General features: G+C 42.0%; 1 protein-coding gene across 1 annotated transcript in view; it reads left to right on the top strand.

Moving 5' to 3' along the window:
- LOC101823689 (leukocyte immunoglobulin-like receptor subfamily B member 3) overlaps positions 1-26,701 on the top strand; it is a 109,015-nt gene that overhangs the window by 58,179 nt on the left and 24,135 nt on the right. Inside the window, 5 exon segments of the mRNA XM_040733836.1 lie at positions 7,187-7,275; positions 7,427-7,462; positions 8,064-8,369; positions 9,074-9,379; positions 11,947-12,112. Of these exon segments, the coding sequence (XP_040589770.1) occupies positions 7,187-7,275; positions 7,427-7,462; positions 8,064-8,369; positions 9,074-9,379; positions 11,947-12,112 (903 nt within the window).

The raw sequence follows: 26,701 nt of genomic DNA, 5'->3' as shown, positions 1-26,701 counted from the left end.
TCCTGGTTCAAACACACACATACAGACACAGACAGACACACAATACTCTCTCTCTCTCTCATATGCAACTTTCAGATGTGTTGTTAAGAGCCAACATTATACATATACTGCCCTAAACCTTGATATGACATTTACTAAATTAGGAGAAGAAAAAGAGGGAAGACAATATACAGTAAAGATCTTCCTAGCTGAACTGTACATAGTAAAGTTTCTGAGCCTGATGCAGAGAGAGATATCTGGAAGAGTTTTGTAACAAGACACGTAATCATATTATTTTCGTACAATTATAGCTATGTTTATTTCTCTTTTTTGTCTATACATGACCTATTCATATTTTGTTCACATTTTCCTTTGCTTCTTTTTTTTATTCTGTTTCTTTCTTGTCTAAGAGTTCAAATGCAAGGCTGAAAATGTGCAGACAGAGGCATATTGTTTATTTCTTCAATTTTTAATGCAAATTTTCTCCTTTCTTACCATCCAGTATGATGGTAAGGTAGGTCTCTTAGACTACAATCTTAGTCTAAGAATCAGGAGGTTCTCTATTTACTATGAGTGTTCACAATAAGTGGCTGTGAATCACTGACAAAAAGCAACCCTTTCATTAAAACACTGTTTCTATTCTGTATTTTTAAAAAATCTTTTCACTATCATCCACAATATTTAATATTTGAATACTGTATGGACTTCACATAGGTGGTTAAGTTCCTCTACACAAATAAATCTTTTTACAGTATTTTGAATTAAATTTCATGACTTACAACAGAATATATTCTGATAAATGCACATTTAAGCAATGTTTTCAACAGCATTAACGTCAGACAAAACTTACAAATCTTCCATGGAAATGATTTCACAGATCATATGATCCTCAGAGAACACCATTAATTGCTATGTGAATAACATTTGATAAAACATTAAATGTGTTCATGAGAGATATTGGTCTAAACTTTGTTTCTTGTACTGCCTTTTTCTAAACTTAGTGTTAGGTGATGCTGCCCTCACAGCTTAGCTAATGCTATACGTACTGTTGACTGGACCTAAGTGTCCATCTATCATAGATTGTACTCAACTTATTCCTATATTTGTAAAATGTTTACATGAAGGGAGGAGATTTGTCTGCACCCAAAGAGAATCCCTCACTCTGTTCAGGTGGAAAGGTAGTCCTGATATTACTATCTTGAAGGACCATGAGAAGATCAATGCCATCTCCTGATCTGTGATGTCTATAGTAAACTATAGAGAATGAGTCTAACAGTGCATTGGAAGTCACTACAAGTAGATATGCAAAGCTCTCTTCCTGTACGCTATCAACCATCTCAAAAGCTCTAGAGTCTTCCATAGTATGTACTCAGCACTATGTTCCAGGAAGTCATGAAATATTGCAAAAGAAACAGGATGACTCATTGTTCCTGGCTCAACGAAGAAAGTGTCAGTTTAACTTCAGTCATCCCTGACACTTCCTAACCCTCTGAGGAAGCTTAAGAAGGGATGGACAACCTGAAAATGAACCATTTGAGACACTGAGAATTCTTGGAGCAGTAAGTAGGCCTTTCCCTATACCCACGTCAACCAGTTACATGCTGGAATTAAAGGAAAGGCAGTGGCTATATCAGGAGACTCAGCATTTTGCTGCCTTTATTGGATTCTGTGAGGTGCATGGACAGCAACCAGAGTTGGTGTCTCTTTCTATCATTCTCAAATAATGCCCCACTCACATACCTATAGGTCAATACACTCTCCCACTTCATTTCTCATTCTCAAAAATTATAATACCTATTTGAATGACACTCTCCCACTTCATTTCTCATTCTCAAAAATTATAATACCTATTTGAATGTTTCCATGTCACTGGACTATATGATTCTCACACTAACCATCAAAAATGGTCTTTACCATTATTGTGGCCTAAAGACTGGAGGGAGACAATTACCACTTGATGCTAAGTTGGTAAATGTTGTTCTTGTCCCTTATATAGACACCTGTGAGACTTTGCCTCCCTGAGCGTTATTTCTCATAAGGCATTGCAGATCCTGTCTTACTGTCACAAACACTAATGATCACAATATCTAAAATGTTTTATGATAAACCTTCATCCTGTGATGAGAGGAAGTGAGAGAGGATAAGCTTTGTGGAACTTTAGATGCTGAGATTGAAGTATGAGTTTCTGCCCCTTACAGAAATGAAGAACTCCGAGGAATAAGGAAATTTTAGAGACAGGAGCCCAGGTCCAGGACAGCTGGGAGGTCAGCTGTGTCATTTGAGTCACCTATGGCTTGTAGAACTCTCTCTACACCTTCTATGCTACTGACTGCCAATAATGGCAATGTTTGATCCTCACATAACCTCAGTAGGGAAGAGGCATCCTCAACCTCTCCATTCTTCCCTTCTCATTCTAACATTTACTTCGAACAGTACCAGCCTGGGCTGTTGCTCTCACTATCCCTTGGTCAACAGCACAATCCAGTCTCAGAGAAGACTCAAGGCATCTGTCAATACTCTTAAACTGTCCATCTCACATAGCACTCCAAGCTCCTGACCTTCACCATCCCATTCCTTTAAACATTCCAAATCTCCTTCTAACAGACAACTGTGGTCCATACCCTTCTTCATTGTGAATGATTCCTCCTGGTTCTTCTTCTCACAGCATTGTGAACAATTCATTCTCAGTGTTAAAAAGGAACAGAGACTATGTCTCCCCAATCAAAACCACATCTTCCAAAAAACAAAAGAAAAGAAATAAAAATAACAACAGCAATAAAAACAACAAAATAGGCAATTCATTCCAGGACATAAGATACCTCTACCAAACACACACACACACACACACACACACACCACAGAGAGAGAGAAAGACAGAGACAGAGACAGTAACAGATAGAAAGACAGATATCGTGCTTTAGTTGATTAAATACCTATGTTCTCCACACTTGTTTTCCAGGGACAATGAAAGACTAGAATATACATCTGCCTCCGCATACTTAGAAAGGCAGACAAGTATGTTTATCTTGATCTGCTAACTGGATATATATTCATAATTTATGTTCTACAGTTCTGCTTCTTCTTCAGGATCATTGGTGTATTGATTCAAGAGGGTAGAGGGAGCAGAAGCAGGGATCTAGGTTTGGATGGCTGTGGGTAAGATGGATAAAGCCCTTCAGGGGATGACTTTGGTGAATCGGCTCAACATTATTCATTATTCCTGAGTATAGGAAATGGATAGGATAAAACGATAGGATTGGTGAGCCTGGAGACAAACTCTAATTTGCGTTAAGTCCCATGCTCCTATAATAATGCATCGTGTGTGGTATCAGGGTCCTATAGCAGAGATTCTGGGAAAAAATCTTAATCACCACATATGCAGCAAGGAAGGTTTCTAGTAGGAAACTGTGTCAAGTGTCACGCTAGAGATAAATCAGGCATCCAGTCTTAGAGACCAACTTCCAGATAAGGTCATCCTCCAGGGCCCGGGACATTCCACGGATAAGGACAAGTAAAGAGCAGGAAGTTTCCTTGAGGGGAAATGAGTCTCCATGCTGTAATGCTTTGGAAAAAGCAGCCAGGCTGTGATAGACTGCAACACCTGGCCAGCAAGGACTTCCAACACAGTTCCATATTAGGGAATACTGGAAGCCACATACACAACTAACTACATGGATGGTCACGTTTTCTGGCTTCAGATTAATACTAGAGATTTACAGATTACCACCAATATGTTCCTTATACCATTATCCCGACTTAACAGCAGCTTCCCTAAGCACCAACAAAGTCAAATACTCCTTTGCCTAAAATATTTCCCTCTATTTGGAGATGAAATCACAGACCACATTCATCATCATATAAGACTGAGATGGAGCCACGGAACCCTGTGAGAATTTTCCTTTTCAGAATAGCTGATGGTCCTCGTAGATGGGTTTGCAGTCTTTAGTGTGTGCCATGCTATACTTCGGCCTTGGACTCCACCCATGTTCAGTGTGGCCTCCACCCATGACTCGCTTGATTTCCATTGTTAGAGAGACTTAGCTTCCCCTTCTCTGTAGCTCCCTGAAGTGTACAAATCTGCACGTAATTTACTCATTCTTGTCACCTTTGCAAATATGAGCTCTTCAGTCCCTGGAAGTAGCCATTTGGTAACATCAGTCACTCTGTGGCTTGGGACTAAGCGGATGAGATAATGAGCCATTGGTATGCGATGACTGTTAGTAGTCAGGTATCTGTATAGTCCTGCCCTTGGAGTCCTGACAGGATGTGCTCTCAGCTGCAGTCACCAGGAGCACCACCTGTGCACACTCACTATGTTCCCTTTAAAAGGGCCCCGCCCACCTCCCATCCTCCCCTCTCTCTCTTTCTTTCTCTCCCTCTCTCTGTCTGCTCCTGTCTCTCTCTGCTCGTCTTTCCTTTCTCCTGTTGCTTCCATCCCTAGAGGCCAGTCTCCCCTCTCCTTCCTCTTTTTATGATCTCTTTCCCTAATAAAATTACCCCGTCTGCTTGAACACTGTCACATGCCACTCTCACCTGCTACGTTTCTTAAATTACAACAATGACTACATGGATAATGGAAGGTAATAATAACTCTTGCACAAACAAAATTCTGGGAGAAAGGACGGGGCATCCCATGACCTGCAGTCAGGTAATCAGTACGTCCTGAGTTTGCTCAGGGTGGCAGCAAGACATCTTCAAGACAAGAAACATGGCTACTTATGGTAAGGACCCATGTGTTTTGTAAATGGAGAGGGTGAAGGAATAAAGGAAGCACAGGAGGAGACTCTCAGAGAGTAGGAAGAACCCCCGCTCATACTCAATGAGAAGTGTTTGACTGAGGAAGAGAGATGATCTATCATCAGATATTTCTGCCCTCCATACCTTCATATCAAGAAATGAAACAGAAAATGATTCATGAGCTGTAATGAGACCATGGATGCTAGGTGATTATTCCAGGCCCAAAGCAGAGTAAACTATGTCATGGGAAGGAGAGATGTTTCATGTCTGAAGAAGCATCCCAAGGTATAGAACAAATGTGAGGCAATCACTGTGTTACATGAGATAGTGTTGGTGGTATAAACAAGAAAGCTTGCTTATAGTCAGCCTTATTGTGGAAGGACACTAGCTGGTTTATTTAACAATCTTACCTTAGGATATATCATCAGCACCTCTCATACGTTTGGCGTAGAGACCCTCATCGTGCATACCCTCACATATATCAGGGCTCTTTGATTCCTTTCAGATTGTGGAAGATGCTTAGGTCATAGTCGTTTCTGATACTGGGAGTGTCTAAGTTTTCTTGGCTTTTGCCTGCTTCAGAAAGGCCATGGTAACTTAGAAATGAGCTCTTTCCTGTGGACAACTTATATGCACTTAGCACAACATCAGCACAATTTAGATCTGTTAGAAAAAGACATTTCATTGACAGCTGCTGAACATGTGTCATAGTAAATTTACCATCCTAACCTCCAGATGTGGTTCTTCTCTGCAGGGCCCAATCTGCATACCACAGTGCAAAGTACTGCACATCAATGGGGAATCCATAGGCACGCAAGGATCGTCTACCTGTTCTCAGTCAGTATGTCCACGTCACAGAAGTCCAGAGACTGGTACTATTCACATATTGACCTCATTTCCCCTAAGCCAAGGTGACTAGATCCTTCTCCTCCATCAAGAGCAGCTCTGACCACATGTATGATGAAGAAGAAAGTACCTGGAGTGACATGGAAGATGACTTTAATCCAGTTCAATGGCGTTTCTGAGGATAGTTGATGACTGAGGTCCTGAAGAATCCAACACCAATGAAATCCATGAGCACTTTTACCCTGTTTTCTGCATCTGGTAGATTAAAACAGAAGAAGGACTTACCTAAGCACACCTTAGAGCTGGACAGTTTGTGTGGCTTAGATTTAGTTTGTCACGCTTAATTGATTTGCTTTTTAAAATTAATTCCATGTCAATTCCTGGAAGGGTGTGGTTGCTGGAATAAGAATGGGCCCCATGGGCCAACATATTTGAATTCTTACAAGTCAAGGGATGCCACTATTTGGGAGGGATTATGTGGCGTAGCCTTGTTGGAGAAGATACATCACTGAGGGTGGGATTTGGGGCTTCAAAAGCCCAATCCAGGCACAGTATCTTTCTGCCCATTGCATCCAGATGAAGACTCTGAACTGTCAGGTCTGTATATGTGGTGTCATGCTCCCCATAAAGAGGATAGTAATCTAAATCTCTGAAACTGTGAGAAACACCAAGTTACATGATTTCCTTAATAAGAGCTGCTGTGGTCATGGTAGCTCTGCACAGCAACAGAATACTGACTAAGACAGAAACTGATTCCAGAAGTGGGCTATTGCTGTGACAGACCTGATCACGTTGTTTGTTGGCGTAATGTAGATTTTGGCAGTTTGGATTAGGAGAGCAGTTCAATGCTTTACGTGGGGCTTAATGGACCATCATAGTAGGAACATGGAAGACAGTGGTGTTGAGGGTGATATGGACTGTAGAAACCAGGCTCAAGTGGTTCCTGAGGAGAATACTAATAAGTGGCCTAAAGACCAATCTTGTTATATTTTGTCCAAAAGTGTGACTGTTTTCTGACATTATTCCCCCAAAATCTATCTGAGTCTAAACTGGATTATTGGTGTTGGCAGATGATATTTCAAGAGAGCCCAGTATTGGCTGTGTAGTGTGATTATTAGTGGCCATCATTACACAGATCCTGACTCCCACAAAAGGTGAACATCCCAAAGGATAATGAGCTTGGAATCAGTGCTTGCAACGGACATGCCTCCTCCTGATCTGCTTTGATGTCTTATCTAAGACCATTGAAATATATGTAAAAGGTTGTACTGAAACAATCAAGGGTATTACTCAATTCCAAGAAGAAGCATTGCATGCTTGCTAAATTTGCAACAATGTAATTAAGGACATATGCAAATCTCACCTTTGGGGAAGACCTCGGCTTTTTTTGCCACTACCCCTGTCCCTGAGCAGAATGAAGACAGGTAAGGCAGACACTAATGGGGTTGTGCAAACATCATCTATGTAAGCACTGGGTTTATTATCAGACCTAGTGACTGCACTGGGACCTAAGAGACTGGTGCTGAGAAAGGCAGTTCCCCTTCCTGTGGGTCTGAAGTACAACCATGTCTGAGTATTTCCCTGCCTCTAAAGACCACACCCCGTTTCCTGTTCCTCCAAACAGGCTCTATAGTGTTGCCCATAATTTTGCACTGCTGCAGCCTCTAGGAAGAGATACCATGACCACCTTCTTCACAACACTGCTCTGTCTGGGTGAGATGTAAAGACGGGAAGGGATCTGTTGTCTAGAAAAGACCCTGCCCACGGACAAGCATTTGAGACCCCAGGGCCTCAAAGAGGTCCTTCTAAGAAAGGATGGATTCTAGTTCCAGGGGCAAACATCTCACATAAACTTCTATTCCAGGACTGACTCTGGACCTCAGGAATGAAGGGCTGCCAGGTGAGTATCAGAATCTTTTCTCCTCTGCCCTTGTCACCATACCTGAGCATTCCTAGGAAGTGAGAATGGAAATCAGTGCCTGCGTGCTGATCCTGATTTTGGCTGACAAGTCGTGGGGTTGAGACTTGCAATATGAGGAAGGATGCCCTGGGTCCTAGATGCTTATTTCCTAGCAGTGATCTTCCATAAGCCTATCCTGAGAGCTCAGAAAGATTCTGTAGTCTCCAAGTGGAGGAAGGTGATGATCTTGAGGGAGGTGACCAAAGAAGCCAAAAAGTGGGATATCCACAAAGATAGAGGCCCATATCCAGTGTGCAAACAGATACTCCTGGAGTCTGAGCACAAGCCTGAATTATCCATCTCAAAATTGAGCAGCCCCAAGCAGGGAGATATTGATGTCACTATCAGACTTGTGTTGGAGAGTCAGGGGAGAGTGACCCACCAGAGCTACTGTTGACAAATAAGAGGACACACAGGGTCTCCAGTTCCATTTTTTAATGATTGTCAAGAAGTAGGTTTGCTTTCAGGATCCCCCCCATCTCATAGCCCTAGAGGATAATGATATCTGAGAACACATATCTGATTCCTCCTTCTCTCTTAGGAGTCTACACTAAACCCAGACTGTCAGCACAACCAAGCCCTGTGTTGGCACCAGGAAAGAATGTTACCCTCCAGTGTGTCTCAAAGAAGCAATATGACAGGTTTATTCTGATTAAGGAAGGACCACAGAAGCTCTCCTGGATTATGGACTCACAATATAACCAATCTTCTGGGCAGTTTGAAGCTCTGTTCTTTCAGGGCTCTTTGACTCCCAACCAGCGTTGGACATTCAGATGTTATAGCAATTACAGGAACAAACCACAGGTGTGGTCAGAGCCTAGTGACTCCCTGGAACTCCTGTTCTCAGGTGAGGTACCCCTGCCTTTCCCTACAATGATGTTAAACTTGTTACATGTGCACATGGAAGACTGGGTGTGTGGTGTGTGTGAGAAACCAGGTCTCTTTAGGCCACTGGCACAGAATTTAGGAGCAGTGGGACCCAAGACACAGAATCCAAGACAGACAGTGAGAGAGAAATACAGGAAGTCCAGGAGGGAAATGAGTCTATAACAGGTTGTCTGATACTCTGGATCACCTTAGGTGTCATCTCAAAGTGTGACCTACTCTGTATCACTTTCAAGCAGACCCACTTCCTTAGCGGCTACTTTTTTCAGTGACTCTCAATAGATGTACCATCAAGGCTGAGCCTGGTTTTGTGATCACCTCGGGAAGTCCCATGACCATCTGCTGTCAGGGTATCCAGGATGCAAGAATAAATGCTTTGAATAAAGTGGGAAGTCCTAAACCCTGGGGGTGCACAAACCTCAGAGTAGTCCAAGTTCTCATCCTTTCTGTGATACAGCAACATGCTGGGCAATGTCACAGATACAGTTACACCTCAACAGGCTGATCAGACCATGGTGGTATCCTAGAAATGGCTGTGACAACTGATGGGTCAGTCAAGGTCTCTGGCCAATGCTGTGCACTCCAAGTATTCTACTCCCACAGCCTACCCCAGGAGAACACTGTGGCTGTGTGAGTCTATGTTACAGTCTGCCTCTTCTCTCCTAGGAATCTACGACAGTAAACCCAGCCTGTCAGTCCTGCCCAGCCCTGTTGTGACATCAGGAGTGAACATGACTCTCCAGTGTGTCTCTTGGAGAAGATACGAAAAGTTTATTCTCACTAAGGAAGATCAGAAGTTCCTCAGCTCCCTGGACTCACAGTACACACACAGCAATCAGCAGTACCACGCCCTTTTCTCTATAGATCATGTGACCCCAGATCACACAGGGACATTCAGGTGTTATGGCTACTACAGTAATACCCCACACTTGTGGTCTGTACCCAGTGATCCCCTGGAAATACACATCTCAGGTGAGTCAACACCATCATCGAACAATATATTTTTGAGGCTAAGCCCTATGCTATTGCCCTGCCATTTTATTTAGTGCCATGAAGACAGTGACTAGTGACTAATGGGAGAGTTTTTTTTAAGCCACAGCCCCACTATAACACAAATAAATAAATGACCCAGAGACTAATATTTGGGTTTAAACTCCAAACTGAATATCAGAAAAGCAAGCAAAGCAGCTGGCCACTAGCTCTCACCTCTGCCTCAGGCTGAAAAGGCTGTTCACACACGAGCTCTTCATTAAGCCTCAAACTTCTGCCTCTCCTCAGTGTGACTGGAGAATGAATGCCTCCCTGAGATATTGCTTCTATTTTATATACCTCCCTAATTTTGGGATTGGAGGTGTGAGCTATAATTCTCTTTTACACTGATTCACTCTTGTGTAGATCTGGGTGGCCTTGGACTCACAGAGATCCATCTATCTCTTAATCCTGAATCATAGAATTAAAGGTGTGCAGCGCCACCTCCTAGCTTCTGACTGCTGGGATTAAAGGTGTGTGCCTGGCTTCTATGACTTGTGAATCAATACAAAAGAGAAATAGATCTCATGCCTGTAATCTTAGCACCAGAGAGGTATATAAGAAGGAGCCGAGGGTCTCATGTGCCATTCAGTATTCAGTCTCAAAACGTTAGTCTCCAGTTATACTGAGGATTCATGCAACTGGGATTACCCCCACCCAAATCTGAGGTAGAGGTAAGAGCTAGTGGCTGGATGCTCTGCTTCTCTAATCTCCAGCGGCTTTATTAGGTCATAAACATTATATCACCACAGGGATAAGACCTCCAATGATCTTCCATGGCTGAAACTCCAGGCTTCTGAGGTCATAGGAGAACTGATTCAGACTTGTCACTCTATGGCCTGTCATTTTTCTCTCCATTGATGTTATTTGTTAAGATAAGAAAGATTGGAGAGGATAGAGCCATCTTGGGATCTAAGTTTAATGGGGAATTATACAGATAAATTCCCAGTGGGTTTTACTGTATTACACACACACACACACACACACACACACACACACACACACACACACTTTCAGATGTTTGATGTGGCTCAAAATTGCACAGCACTCTGAATGACACCTTAATCTAACATTTTTTACTTCAATCTTGATAAAAAGGTTGTGGAGAACAACTCATAGTTGAAGGATCTGCATCTTACCTGAAATGAACATAGAGAAATTTCAGAGTCTGATGTGAGGGGGAATATCTGGGAGAATTTGGCAATAAGACAGACGTTCTCACTCTTAGCAGAAACAATTTCTATATAAATCATCATATCTCTAAGAGGCTACCTTGTCCACATCTGTTTGTTCCTAAATACACAGAAGAGGCCTGGGACTTCCAAAGTCATAGAGAGTGACTGAGTCTCTCAGCAAAAACAGGTGTTTGGGAGAAACATTTGAGACTGGGGATCTAAATCTGCACAACCCCTACTGAGCTCACCAGAAATGCCATACTCAGAATGGTTCTTGGTAGCTGTTCAGTGCAGGGACTACACGCTCACAGATCATCAAGTAGAGTGCCTTGCCAATTTGTTCTACTCTGAATTCTCTGTTTTTATCTTGTGTATCATTGGCATCTGTTTTAGCACAATGAGGCTGAAGATTCTAATAAGAGTACGAGAGGGTATCCCTTTATATGGAATGGGCTCCCAAAGTTCATTCATATGCTAGGAGTAAATACTGATCTACTACCAGAGGCCCCATAGATTGTCTAGGCATTCTCACTGATACCCATGTTCAGGGGGTCTGGATCAGCCCCCTGCTGGTTTCCCATCTATCAATCTGGGGTCCATGAGCTCCCCTTGTTCAGGTCAGCTGTTTCTGTGGGTTTCACCAGCCTGGTCTTGACCCCTTTGCTCATCATTCCTCCTTATCTGCAATTGGGTTCCAGGAGTTCAGTTCAGTGTTTAGTTGTGGGTGTCTGACTCTGCTTCCATCAGCTACTGTATGAAGGCTCTAGGATGGCATATAAGGTAGTCATCAATCTCAAAACACATAGTGGGTGGCCTAGGCCCTGCCCCAAATGATATGATAGACATTGAAGACCCCCATGGGAGGCCTCACTCTCTCTGGGGAGCAGAAAGGGAATGGAATGGGGTGAGGGGGGGCAGGGGAGAAAGGGAGGGAGAGGGAACTGGGATTGACTTGTAAAACAAGCTTGTTTCTAATTTAAATAAAAAGAATACAAAAGGGAACCTGATAGAGCTGGAGAAGGGCTCACCCCAGAACTTCATGAGTGTATATGATGATAATGGCGGTCATTTACAGGAATGGAGAATGTGGAAACTTAGGAAGCACACGGGTCTCTTAAGCACTTCCCACATCCTGCTCCTCTTATTCTTTTCTCAGCATCAGCTGAGAAAAATGAGTCCTTTACGCAGCCTGACCAAAAACAAGGCAGGTGAATATTGATAATTAAAAATGATGGCACTGTCCCTGGAAGGTGTATGACCTGGATGGACTGTCAGCTACCATGGTGAAATTTTGCCCTGCCCTAACCCCTGTGACTTCTTTGTCTATAAACACAGCCTTAGAGACACATGATCAAACAGTGGAGAATCTCATCAGGATGGGGATGGCTGGCATGATCCTCATAGTCCTCGGGGTTCTGATTTGTGAGGCTTGGAATAGCCGCAGATGTGCCCACAATACATCTGGGACCTACTCGGGAGAGTCAGAAGCACAACTTTCAAGGTAACAGAATATGGAAAATAAGTATATTGTTTTCACAATTTTTCATAGGAAAAGTTGTGGAAATGCTGTGAGAGAATGTCTAGGGAGCAAATGTGTTTTAGGTATAGAGCAAGGTTGAGAGCTTATCTCAGAAATGAATTTCTGCCCCCCCCACTTACAGTGAACTATATGGACTGGCCAAAATCTCTGAATATACAATGTAGGGAACTTGATGTCCCATCCTCCTAGCTAGGTTCCTCATTTCTGCACATATTTTCTTTCCTTCCCTATCTTGTGACATTTTCCTGTACAATAAATTACCACATTCTCATTTCAGGACTCTCTGTCTGTTGGAGTAGAACAAATAGAAAAAAATGAGTAAATTGAAGTCCAGAATATAAAGTCACTCTGTGTGCCTAGGATGTCCAAAACCCTCTACATTCCCTTTTAACCCAAGTCTTCAACACATACTCTTCAGTTTTTCTCTTGAAATATGTTAAAATTCTGGTAGAATACAGAGTGTCTGGCAAGATACTGTGATCACAACTTAGAAAGTTTTATTTTCTTAACACAATGTCCTGATTTAAGGCATTTAATGACACTTTCATAAAAGCAATGTAACATTACAGGCATTAAGATGGGAAGTAATACATGAAACGGATACTTTTTTGTTTCAAATTCCAGTGTTAATTTTTCACATATGCAAAATAAGTTGGCATACAGATCAATCATCCAAGAATCACCTTGCTAGATTGACTTGTATGGTAATCAGAATTTCTACATGGACTATCTTCTTATGTTCAAACACTGATAGCTCTTTCTCTTTTTAAAAAATTATTATTTATTTTTAAATTTAAATTAGAAACAAGGTTGTTTCACATGTCAATTCCAGGTTCCTCTCCCTTTCCCTCCCCTCCTCCCGTGCCCTCCCCCAATCCCCCAATATCGCCTCATTTCCCCAGGGAGGGTGAGGCCCTCCTTGAGGATGTCCATAGTCTGTCATTTCATCCAGGGCAGGGGCTAGACCCACCCCTGGGAGTCCAGGGTGAGAGTGCATCTCTAAATGTTGGGTGGGCACCCAAAGTCCATTTGTATACCCGGGATGAATACTGATCTACTACACACAGGCCACAAGATTACCTAGGCCTCCTCAATGACTGCACATTCAGGTGGTCTTGATCAGTCCCATGCTGGATTCCCAGGCTGATGCCTGGGATTCAAGAGCTAACCCTTTTCAGGTCAGCTGTTTCTGGGGGTTAAAGCAGCCCAGTCTTAATCCCTTTGTTCATCAGTCCTCCCTCTCTGTTACTGTTTTTCTTGAGTTCAGCTCAGTGCTTAGCCGTGGGAGTCTGCCTCTTCTTCCACCAGCCACTGAATGAAGGTTCTGTCCCAGACTCTCTGGCTTCACTGGCCATCTTTATATGGTGCATGAATGACATTTTTGGAGACTTTGTACCTGTGTTTATGAGAGGTATTGATTAATACTTTGTTTCATCTAATGTCTTTGTCTTGACTTACTGTTAGCTGATGCTGGCCTTAGCATGACTTAAGTTACATTTTCCATTGTCTGCACGTTACTGTCCAGATGTGTGAGTAGACCTTTATATTTCTCCCTCTACAACAGTGGTTCTCATCGTTCCTAATTCTGTGACCCTATAATACATTTTTGGATGCTCATATATTGGCAAATTTGCTTGTGGGCAGAATCTCCTGGACATGGATAGAGAAACATTATCTCAGCTCCTAAAACTTTCAAAAATATGTTTTCCAATGGTCTTAGTTGATCTTTGTAGTAGTCACAACCCCCAAGTTCAGAACTACTGCATTAGCAGAAGAGGGTTTTTTCCCCAGAAAAGATCTTTTTGCATTTTTTTGTATTGGTTTGTGTTGGATTTTTATGTTGATATAGTGTCCGTCTGCCAGGCCCTTGCTGTCCTGGATTTCACTATGTGTATGTACCAGACTAGCCCAATCACACAGATCTGCCAATCACTGTCTCCCAAGTGCTTGGATTAAAGGCTTTATGCCCCCATTCTGGTTGCTGAGCACATCTTTGCCTCAGTAGCGTACACTTGTCCAAACAATCAGTGTATCAACTCACTCATGGAAAAGTTTACCTGTCAAACTTTCTTCATAATCTGGAAGTCTTTTAGAAGGAAGACATATATGATGCTTATATTCTGTGTTGTCTTCAGTGTACTGTAGACACTGAGAGACACATAACACTGGTGATCAACAAAAGGGATGTAGGGTTCTGGGATAGCACATGCCACCGTCCAGCTCAGATACTCTAGGGTCCTTTCCGCTCTGTGTACAATACTTGTTCACATGATGTCATGAAACATAATGAGGGACACAGGTTGATGATAGAAACATGAGCAGAGTCCTTGCCTCTGGGAACAAATAGGGCCATCTTAACTTCAACTATTACCAACACTTCCACAGAGGATGCTGCCAGAAGCTGTGAGTGGAGGCATGGATAGCAACAAAGTGAACCAGGAAAGAAAGGGCTAGATGCATCCAGCAGAGATAGCTAGGATCTGAGAAACTCCATTTCCCCCTCTAATACATAGGTCATCCAACTACTAATATCAGAGGAATCAAAGTGGTCATGTCAGTAGTCCCAACCTGTGATTCCTACATTGTCCTCTGGGGGAGAGGTTTGGACAGCACTGTATCCTGATCTGTTTGTATCATTAATCAATAAAATGCCCTATGAGCATGCCTATAGGTCAATATGATGGAAGCAATTCCTCTGTAAAGGTTCCCACATTACTAAGTGACTTTGGTCTATGTCGAGAACTAATCAAATCACTGTACCACCTCAATTAATAATATCAGAAATAGTGATCCATATTTTAGTAACCCCATATCCCTGAACTGGCTTACATTAACATCACATTAACATCAAAATAAAGGTCATTACCTTCATTTTAACCCAAGAAGAGCTGGAAAGAGATTATCACCAGCTTAAGGCTGAAATTTTGTAAATGTTATTCTTGTATTTTAATTAAAGCCAGTGAATTAGCCAGATAGTGGTGGAACAAGCCAGGTGGTGGTGGTGCATGTCTTTAATCCCAACATTCAAGGAGGCAGAGGCATGTGAATCTCTGTGAGTTTGAGGCCAGCCTGGTCTATGGAGGGAGTTACACAGAGAAACCCTGTCTTGAAAAATAAAAAAGCCAGTGAATTTTGATGAAATTTCTATCCTTAGCAGTAGTGAGACAGAATCTGCAGTGTCCTATCACAAACTGTTGTCTAGAGGTAAGATGAACTGAGGATTAAAAACATTGAGGAGGCTTACAGACAGAAACAGGAATAGGAAGGGCTGCCTCTTACAGAAATGAAAAAGTTGAGGAATAAAAAATTACTGACTAACAAAGTATAAGACTAAGCCAGAATTGAGGTCAGCTTCACCAAATGAGTGCCAGAGAGTTTATAGAACTCTCAATAAATTTCTGTGGTACTGGCTAGGATGAGCATGTTTGATCCTGGAAGTAAAGAGACATCCTTACTTTATTCTTTCTTCCATTTTTTATTCAGACATTAACTTAGGTGTTTCTCTCACTGTCCCCTAAACATCATCACAATCCAGGGTCAGTGAAGACAAAAGAAATGTGTCTGTATTCTTAATCTACCTACTTCCTGATGCACTCTAGGCTCCTGGCTCACTTGATCTCAATTCCTTTGAACTCAATATACCTTCTTCTAACATTCCTCTCTGATCCATACCCTTCTCCATGTTGAATCCTTCCTCCACCAGTATCAGTCAGAATCCCTTCCTGATACTCAAAGTTGATGAGATAGTCTCTGCTACAGCAAAATTTCTACAAGGCATAGTACATTTTACTACATGGCATACTCATTACAGAATACAATTTGCCTCTATCAAACAATTGCATACCCAATACAAAAATACACTGACAGAGATACAATAAGAGAGATAGAGACAGACAGAAAGAAACAGAGAAACATGAGAGAGACAGAAACACACACACACACACACACACACACACAGAGAGAGAGAGAGAGAGAGAGAGAGAGAGAGAGAGAGAGAGAGAGAGAGAAGATAATGGCATCACACTTCAAAGAACCAAAATATTTGTGTCTCTCACATTGGCTTTCCAGGAAAAGCAAGAGACTAGAACATATGACACATATGGGCAGAGAAGTATGATTATCCTGACCCACTCAACTCAATATATATTCATGAGTTCAGTTCCATATTAGAAGAACATGCTAGAAACCTACATAAACAACTTAGAACAGTAAAATACATATTGTTTAGGTTCAGCTTACTACTGGAGTTTTATCATAGTTTATTACCAATAGTTTTCTTCCACTATCTTCCCTTCCTAACAGTGGTTTCCCTAGAGCATCTACAAGGTCAGACATTCGTTTGCCTAATGCTATCTCTTTATTTAGAGATGGTAACAGATCATATTCACTGAAAAAGAATGATCTGGAGCCACAGAACCCTGTGAAAGTTTTAATTCTTTGAATATCTAATGGTCATTCTTGATGAATAAGCAATTTTAAGTGTTTACTACTCTTTGTTCTGGCCTGCATCCTGTCCATCCTTAATTCAGGCTCAACCCTTGATTCACTTGATTTCCATTGATAGAGAGACTTAAATTCCCCTTTTATGTAGCTCCCTGAAGTGTAGAAGGCTGAACTTGATTTACTTAGGATTTATATCTTTTCAATGTGTTTTCTTAATTCCCTGGAAGAAACCATTTTGTATCATGAGTCATTTTTGGTCTGCAACTAAGTGCACATAACAAGGGGACATTGGTTGTTTACTATTACAATAACTCTTCCTGCCAGCCTGATCCCAATGTCTCGTCAATTCCAAATAACACACAAGACACTATATTAGTTATGAAGCTGTTGGTCCTTTGCTATGGTTTCTTATTGGCTAGCTCTGAATTAATTATTAACCCATACCTACTAATCTATATATTTTTACAAGGGCTTATCTTTCCTTGGACACCAGGCTCATGCATCCTCTCTTCCTGAGATCATGTGGTGGTTCTCTATTCTTTACTACATTTGCCAGAATCCTCGTCAACTCCTAGTCCCACCTATCTTGCATCCCTGTTGGCCAACAGTGTTTTATTTATCAACCAAAAGGACAAACATATACACAGAAGGACTTCCTCCATCAGTTGTTGATGAATGCATGTTAATTTAAGGAAAGAGCAGTGTTTGTATGGACAAGAGGTCTAGGAGGAAGGACTTGTCTCCACAAGAAGTAAAGTTAGTTGATTGGGTATCTCTCCTGCTTTTCAGGTTTAGGGCATCAGCCTGCACCTTCTTCAAAGTGTCTTCAAGGCCAGGAAGATGATCAGCTTTGATAAGGAACCAAGTACTGTATAAATTGATAGGGCTAAGGGAAGAAGGAACACATATGCAGGTTCTTAGACAGTGGAAGCAACCCTCACTCAAATTTTCTTAGAATCAACAGCATTAGTAATACAGAAGTACTATCTACAGATATTTCTGGATATAGATAAATGAGACAGATTATGGTGATGCATGAGTTGTGATGAGATCCTGCTTTTGTTTTTGTTGTCAGTAGAAAGTTTGGTGCCAATGCAGCCACAAGGTGGAGTAAGTAAGAATGTGTCACCTGAAGAAGAGGAGTGTCCTGTTTTAAGGAATATTCACATGAAAAAGAACAAATGAGGGGACATCAGACATGATGAACACTGGGACAGTATGTACACATGAATTAGAAATGTTTCCTAGGCACAGGCTTATAGTGAAAGAAGAGAAGTTGTACCATTTAGCAGTAGAAGCTGGAGATGCATTATCAGCACAGTTCTTCCCTTTTAATGGGAGACTCTGATTTGTACACACACACACACACACACACACACACACACACACACACAGAGATCGTTGTGCCTCCTCCAATCAGAGAAGGCAAACTTCAGGTCAGCAAAAGTTCTGATTAGAAGAGTATCTGGAGTTTCCTTTGCTTCCACCTTCTTCAGAATTAAGACAGAGTGACTGCAGCACCACTAGCAGGTCAGCAAGAAAGACTCATGCAGGCAGGCTAGCTACACCAACAGCACCTCCACAATGGGTCCCTGTTACCTACAAATCCCACTCAGCCACCAATTCCAGCCATCCCCAGAGACCTCAGTGGCTCCCCAGGATACAGACATCTACTACACACAGAGTACTGAGAGGTGAGTGACCAGCTACCTACATGGACCACACAACCTGTAGGCCTTCCATCCCAGGAAAAAAAACCCTGGGCTCTTCCCCCCACCCATCAAATCCACACTAGCAGGTCAGCAGGAAACACTCCTGCAGGCAGGCTACCACAAGAGCCCCCTAATGAACCCTGTAATTTACAAATCCCACTCAGTCCCCAATCTGACCCATCCCTGGCAACATCAGTGACTCCCTGGGACACAGACATCTACTGCACAGTGAGGACTGAGAGGTAGGACTGAGAGTGGCTCCTTTGGACACAGATATCTACCCCACAGAGGACTGAGAGACAGGACTGAGAGTCTGCTACCAAACCCAGTGTGCACCATGATTTCTGCATGCTCCTTGGGACACAAGCATCTATTGAGAGAGAGAGAGAGAACTAAGAGGATTGGATCCAGAGGCAAAGACACTACCCACACCAAGGGGAAGAAGTGATGGGTAGATGTCTATATAAGAACACATTAAGAGCAACAGCGTAACAACAGAATGTAATGGTACTACATCGGGAAGATCTGAGCATGCCAAGTGCAGAGGAAGAAGAAGAAAATTACCTTAAAAATAGTTTCACTAAGATGATGGAGGCCCTTAAAGAAGAAATGAAGAATTGCCTTAAAGAAATGGGGAAAAAGACAAACAAGAATTGGAAGAAATCAAGAAATCCCATAAAGCAATGAAAACAAAGAAAAAGCAAATAAAAAGTTCAAGAGTTGAGAATTGAAATGGACACAATAAAGAAAATACAAGTGGAGGGAATCCTGCATTTGGAAATGGAAAATCTGGGTAAATGAACAGGAACTATGGATGCAAGCATAACCAACAGAATGCAAGAGATGGAAGAGAGAATCTCAGGCATTGAGGATACAATAGATGAAATAGGTTCATTGGCCAAAGAAAACATTAAAGCTAACAAAAATCACAACACAAAATATCCAGGACAGCATGAAAAGACCAAACGTAAGAACAATAGGACGAAGAAGGAGAAGAATACCAGCTCAAACATAGAAAATATATTCAAAAAATTATGGAAGGAAACTTTCCCAACCCAAAGAATGAGATGTGTATGAAGATACAAGAAGCTTACAGAATACGAAATAGACTGTACAAAAAACTCCTCTCACCACATGATAATCAAAACACAAAATATACAGAATAAAGAAAGAATAATAAGTGCTGTAATAAAGTCAGACCCATCAGAAGACTATCCAGTGTAGACTCTTAGAACTAGAAGGCAGACATAAGCCAGACTCTAAGAAACCATGGATGCCAACACAGACCACTATACCCAGCAAAACTTGTAATCACCACAGAAGGAGAAAACACGATATTTCATGATAAAACCTGATTTAAACAATACCTAGCCATAAATATAGCCCTACATAAAGCACTAGAAGGAAAACTCCAACCCAAGATTAGATGTACTCAGGAAATCAAGGCAATAATAATCCCACACCAGTAAATCCTAAAGAAAGGAAACACACACCACCACCACCAAACCATAATACGAATCAACAATCACTGGTCTTTCAAGTCCCTTAATATCAACAGAATTAATTATCCTATAAAAGATACTGGCTAACAGAATGAATACAAAACAGGATCCATCCTTCTGCTGCAAACAAGAAACCCACCTTGACTTCTCAGAATAAAGGGATGGGAAAAAACTTTCCAATTAAATGGACCTAAAAAGAAATCTGGTATAACTATCCTAATACCTATCAAAACAGACTTCAAAGTAGTCAAAAGAGTTGATGAAGGACATTTCATAATCATCACAGAAAAAAATCCATGAAGAAGTCTCAATCCTGAACATATATGCCCCAAATACAATGACACCCACATTCATAAAAGAAACATTACCAAAGCTTAAATCACACATCAAAAACCACACACTAATAGTGGAAGACTTAAACCCCACTCTCACCAGTGGACAGGTATGCCAGACAGAAAATTAGCAAAGAAATAAGGGATCTAACAGATGTTATGACTCAAATGGGAATAACAGACATCTATAGGATATTTCACCCAAACATATAAGAATATACGTTCTTCTCAGCACTCCATGAAGCCTTCTAAAAGTTGATCACATACTTGGTTACAAAGCAAATCTCAACAGACACAAAAAATGAAATAACCTCCTGAATCTTATTAGATCATGATGGCTTAAAGTTAGCATTCAATAATAACACCAATTCTAGAAAGCCTACAAACACATGGAGAGCATTGAGTATTCAGGCAAGGAGCCCATAAATCTTTGAATTAAGACATAAGACACCATTCCTGAGAAATGGTTTGTCTTTTAGCTTAGGTATGTATTATTCAAGATACTATGGCAATATGTTTATATATTAATATGTCCCTATTGGCAATTTATGGGGCCTTGGGTAGTAGATCAGTATTTATCCCTGGCATACAAATGGACTTTGGGTACCCATCCCACATTGAGAGATGCACTCTCACCCTAGACTTTTGGGAGAGGGTCTAGGTCCTGCCCTGGATGAAATGACAGACTTTGGACACCCCCATGGAGGGCCTTACCCTCCCTGGGGAAATGAGGAGGAAATGGGGGGTTGGTGGGAGTGCCTAGGAGGAGGGGAGGGAAAAGGGAGAGGGACCTGGGATTGACATGTGAATAAACATTGTTTCTAATTTAAGTTTAAATAAAGAAGATGTCTCTATTGTCCTGTGTGTAACTTTAAATTATCTAAGAGCACCTGCAGTCCTCACTAGAGACTACAAAGTAAACTATGTTTTTAGACTTAGCAAATCAGAATGTATTTTCACAACTTGAGGTTAGGAATGGGTGCAAGAAGTTAATCGTTTGCCAGTCAGCAATAATTGGGCCTATTTGTATTTATGACCTAGCCAGATAGATAACTCAGTACATCCTTGTGAACCAGACTACTATTTCTGGGAATGTATATCTTAAACTTCACTAGGAAGGCATCTGGTCTTAGCCTAAAGTTAATTTGAAGCCTTATAGCAGCTGTCTTAGAGCCGGGGAAATGTAACTGCTTTCCTATGTCACCCTGAGCTCTGAATTTTTAAAACTAATTTTCATTTAAATTAAAAATAAACTTGTTTTATGTAATAATTCCAATTTCATCTCCCTCTCATTCACCCATTCCCCCCACCAGGCCTCCATCCCATACTCCATCCATTCCTCAGAGAGAGTGAGGCCTCCCATGGGGAATCATCAAAGTCTGTCATATCATTTGGGGCAGCATTTAGGCCCTCCCCCATGTATCTAGGCTGAAAGAGGATCCCTTCGTAGGGAATGGGCTCCCAAATCCAAATACTGGTTCTACTGCCAGAGGACACATAGGCTGCCCAGGCCCCCCTACTGACACTCATGTTCAGGGGACCTGGATCAGTCTTACTTATGCTGGTTCCCCAGCTATCAGACTCGGGTCCCTGCACTCCCATTTGCTCAGGTCAACTGTTTTTGTGGAGTTCCCTAGCCTGGACTTGATCACAACTCCCTCTCTAAAACTGGAATTCAGCTCAGTGCTACCTGTGAATCTCTGCTTCTGCTTCCATCAGCTACTGGGTGAGGGTTTTATGATGGCATTTAAGGTAGTCATCAATTGCAGTATAGGGGAAGGGCATTCAAGGTAGCCCCTCTACTGTTGCTTATATTCTTAGTTGGGGTCATTTTTGCGGCTCCCTGGGGATTTCCCTGGTGACAGATTTCTCGTTCAGCCCATAATGGCTCCCTCTATTAAAGTATCTCTTTCTTTGCTCTCCTTCTCTGTTTGTCCCCCAGCTTAACCGTCCTGACACCTCATGTTCTTCTCCCCACTCCCTTTCTCCCCTCCTCTCTCTCCCACCTCCATACTCTTTCCTGTTGGCTCCCAATTAACTCAGGGAGATCTTGTCTCTTTTCCCTTCTCGAGGGTCCATGTATGTCTCTCTTGTTTCCTAGCTTCCCTGTCATTGTAGATTATAGGCTGGAAATCCTTTGCTCTATGCCTAATATCCACTTATGAATGAACACTTACCGTGTTTGTTTTTCTCTGTTGGGTTACCTCACTCTGGATGTTTTTTTTCTAGTTCCATCCACTTGCCTGTAAATTTCAAGATTTCATTGCATCTTAATGCTGAATAGTACTCCATTGTGTAAATATACCACATTTTCCATATTCATTATTCAGGTGAGGGGCATCTAGGTTGCTTCCAGGTTATTACTATTACATATAATGCTGCTATGAACGTAGTTGAACTTATGTCCTTGTGGTATGAATGTGCATCCTTTGTGTATATGCCTAGGAGTGGAATTGCAGGACCTTGAGGTATACTGATTCCCTGAGAAACCGCCATACTGATTTCCAAAGTGGCTGTACACCAGCAATGGAGAACCATTCCACATTCTCCTCGTTGTAGGTGTTTCCGATTTAAGCAATTCTGACACATGTATGATGGATTTCAGAGTTGTTTAGATTTGAATTTCCCTGATGGCTAAGGATGTTGAGCAATTTCTTAAGTACCTTTTGGCTATTTGAGATTCCTCTGTTGATAATTCTCTGTTTAGATATGTACCCCATTTTTAATTGGATAATTTGTAATTTTGGTGACTAGTTTTTTGAGTTCTTTGTGCATTTCGGCTATTAGCCTTCTGTCAGACATAGGGACAATGAAGAATTTTTCCCATTCTGTAGAGTGCCCATTTGTCTTGTTGACTGTGTTCCTTGCCTTACAGAAGTGTCTCAGTTTCAGGAGATTCCATTTATTAATTGTTAGTCTCAGTGTCTGTGCTACTGGTGTTATGTTCAGGAGGTAGTCTCCTGTGACAATACGTTAAAGGAAAACACCCAATTTCTTTTCTAAGAGGTTCAATGTAGCTGGATTTATGTTGAGGTCTTTGATGCATTTGGACTTAAGTTTTGTGCATGGTGGTAGACATGGATCTATCTGCACTCTTCTACATGAGAGCATCCAGTTATGCCAGCACCATTTGTTGAACATGCTTTCTTATTTTCATTGTGTAATTTTAGCTTCTTTGTCAGAAATCGGGTGTTCATAGGTTTGTGGGTTAATATCAGAGCCCCCCTCCCTTTATGAAGATGGAAAGCATCAATCTGATTGACACAGCAGAGTCACATTTTTTCTAGAGGTCACTGTGAAGCAAGTGCGGACTGAGATTGAGGGTGTGACAGAAAGCTGTCCTAGAGAGAAGAATGGATTGAGGGTTTCTCACCTTGATCTGAGCTGAGATTCACCAGAGTCACTCTCTGAGGAACTGCATCAAATTAAGGCTCTTTCTCCATATGAAGCATGAGAGGAGCACAGAAAACCAGGGTGAAGTTATAGGTTTGGTTCCTCACATTGCTGACCTCAGTCAGAGTTTAGTTACTCAGAGTGCTCAACCCAGAATCTCTACACAATGACTTTGATACAGAGATCTCTCTCCCTTATCCCCCCCTCATCTTCTTCCTCTCACGTAGGTTTCATTCATGGGTGGCAGTAACTAACCACAAACACGTATTACTTGGAAGTGATCACTGCTCAGTAGGTGGTAGTCTGTCTCTGGGATAGAATTACCTCTTCTGAAAACCTGTGTCCCTGGTCACTTGCTCCACAGATCTTTCAAAGTGTTATAAACTAGGAGTCTCTCTTTTGAGAAGCATCTCACATAGGATGGAGGCCCTGTAAGGTCATGCACCTATGGAGAAATGTGTTTTTATTGAAAACTTACAGAGAATGTCTGATATCTGCACAGGTACCGGGATCACATTTGCTCATCTGAGAGTTTATGAAAGTGTTTCTAGGTTCATCTGGCCCAGTATGAATGGTTTCTCTGATCTTGTGCACTGAGTGCCTGATTTTATTGCAGATGGGGTAGCTTACCACCTTCTGAGATCTTGCTCACCTATACTCACACACATCCACCTTCTGTTCCAAGTTTTCCTTGATGCTTGGCACCAGAAAAAGTGGTGTGTGAGGAGTGAAAACATTAGGAGAGAGGAAACAGATGTTCTGAGGAGAACCGTAAAGTTCTTTCCAGTCCTGGAACACAAGGGAAATAATAAATGAGTAACTGTGATGCCTGCCTGAAAGCCTTCTATGAGCAAGACTCTTTATGGATCATTGCATTTATCATCTGCCATTTTCATAATCATGCAACATAAATCCATCTACCCTCCTGACTGGCAAACCTGGGGGTTAAAGCCAGGGTATCTGACTTCTGGCCTTTCTCCTCACACCAGATCTGAATTCCATGAGCTTGAAGGATGGGGCCTGAATGTAGTGTCATGGTTCTCTCCACTACAATCATATATCATTGTGGCAGGGGAACTCACTGTAGAATGTAGTTCTAGAAGTCCTATGTCAGGTGATATAACAACCTAGGTCTATGCTGAAAGGATTATAAAAATGTGAACCTGACTTCCCCCCTTTATGTCTGGAGAAACTGAGTTTCAGGCAGAGAGAGGAAAGGCTTGTAATAAACAGGGCCTTAGTTGGGGATTCTATTGAGAATCTTGACAACAGCAACTCTTTTTTTACATTTTCTTTTCTTTTAATTTTTAAAATTTAAATTAGAAACAAGCTTGCTTCACAAGTCAATCCCAGCTCCCTCTCCCTCCCCTCCTCCCCCAACCACCACCAATCTCTCCAAACCCCCACCTAATCACCACTCCAGGAAGGGTGAGGCCCTTCATGGGGCATCTCCAAAGTCTGTCATATCATCTGGGGCAGGGCCTAGGCCCTCCCCCATGTGTCCAGGCTGAGAGAGCATCCCTCCACATGGAATGGGCTCCCAAAGCCCATTCAGATGCTAGGGATAAATACTTATCATCTACCCTATATCTATAGATTGCTAAGGCCTCCTCACTGACACCCAAATTTAGGGCATCTGGATCAGTCTGATGCTGGCCTCTTGGCTGTCAGTTTGGAGTCTATGAGCTCCTCCTTGTTCAGGACAACACTTTCTGTGGGTTTCACCCACCTGGTCTTGACTGCTTTGCTCGTTACTCCTCCCTTTCTGCAACTTGCTTCCCAGAGTTCAGTTCAGTGTTTAGCTAAGGGTGTCTGTCTCTGCTTTCATCAGCCAGAAAATCATATAAAGAAAAACATTTAATGGGGGCTGCCTCACAGGTTCAGAGGTTTAGTCTGTTATCATCATGCTTAGGAGCATTGAGCTATGCAGGAAGGCATGGGACTGGAAAAGGAGGTGAGAATTATACATCAGATTGGCAGGCATCAGGAACATATGGTGACACTGGAACGGAATTGAGAATTTGAGCACGTGAATCTTGAGAGTCCAATGCCACTTCCTCCAACAAGGCCACACCTCCTAATAGTTTCACTCCCTATGACCCTATGGAGACCATTTTCTTTCAAACATAAACCCACATCATCTACAGAATATGCTGCACCAAGTCAATAATTTGCACTGTCCCCCTAAAGCCTACCTCCCAACACTGCCCTTGGTATTCTTGGGGTCTGGATTAACATGGGTAAGAGCAAATATTTCAGGGCCTGATGGGTGATAGGCAAATGGAGATCTTGGCACTCTGTTCTCTACCTTACCCTCCTACTCCTTCCCAGGCTGATCACCAACACTATTATCTAGATATCTCTTATGAAGGCCAGGTTCTAAGGATCCATTTAACTGCAGACACAGCTGTGATCCCAGCTTGGACTCTAGCTCATTAGACGCAAATTGAGATGACAGAAAATCCTTGACAGATGTGCTTTTGGTTGGCAGGCAGCCTGGGGATGAAGCAAAGTCCTTGGAAAGAGGCCATTGACAATCACAAGATGATGGGATGAGGTCTTAGTATGGGTAGTTTTGGTCTACAGAGGATACTGGGAAAGAAGTTAAGTGGATTTTTAGGGAGAAAGTACAACCTTGGAGACCTCATCTCAGATTGTCTTATATCTGCCTTACAGTTACCCACAGAATCCACCTCTTCCAGTTAGAAATTTATGAATTTAAAGCAAGTGGTGGAATGGGCATCCTTCAAGGTATCATGTTAGCAATGGAGTACTACTCAGTGAAAACAACCCAATGAAATCTTGAAATTCGAAGTCAAATGGATGGAGGTAACTCAGACACAGAAAGACAAGAATGGTATGTACTTACTCGTATATGGATACTAGACATAGACCAAAGGGTTATCTACAATACACACATCCAGAAAAGCTAAGAGACATGGAGGACACTAAGCAAGATGTACATGGTACCCTGGAGACCGGAAAGGGACAAGAACTCCTGAACAAATTGGCAGTATGCTCTATCTAAGAGGTCATAGCGGTGTAGAATCGGATGTCACACTTTCACCTCAGAGAAGCCATTGTTCCTTTAACTGAGACCCTGAACTCTACAGAGTTATTGAGGTGGGGAATAAACCATAAGAAGTGTACCATTTGTAGTTGCCACTA

This window comes from Mesocricetus auratus, unplaced genomic scaffold (assembly GCF_017639785.1).
Source record: "Mesocricetus auratus isolate SY011 unplaced genomic scaffold, BCM_Maur_2.0 Super-Scaffold_100037, whole genome shotgun sequence".
Lineage (NCBI taxonomy): Eukaryota > Metazoa > Chordata > Mammalia > Rodentia > Cricetidae > Mesocricetus > Mesocricetus auratus.
The sequence above is the reverse complement of the archived record's forward strand: the minus strand, read 5'-3'. Positions and strand labels throughout refer to the sequence as shown.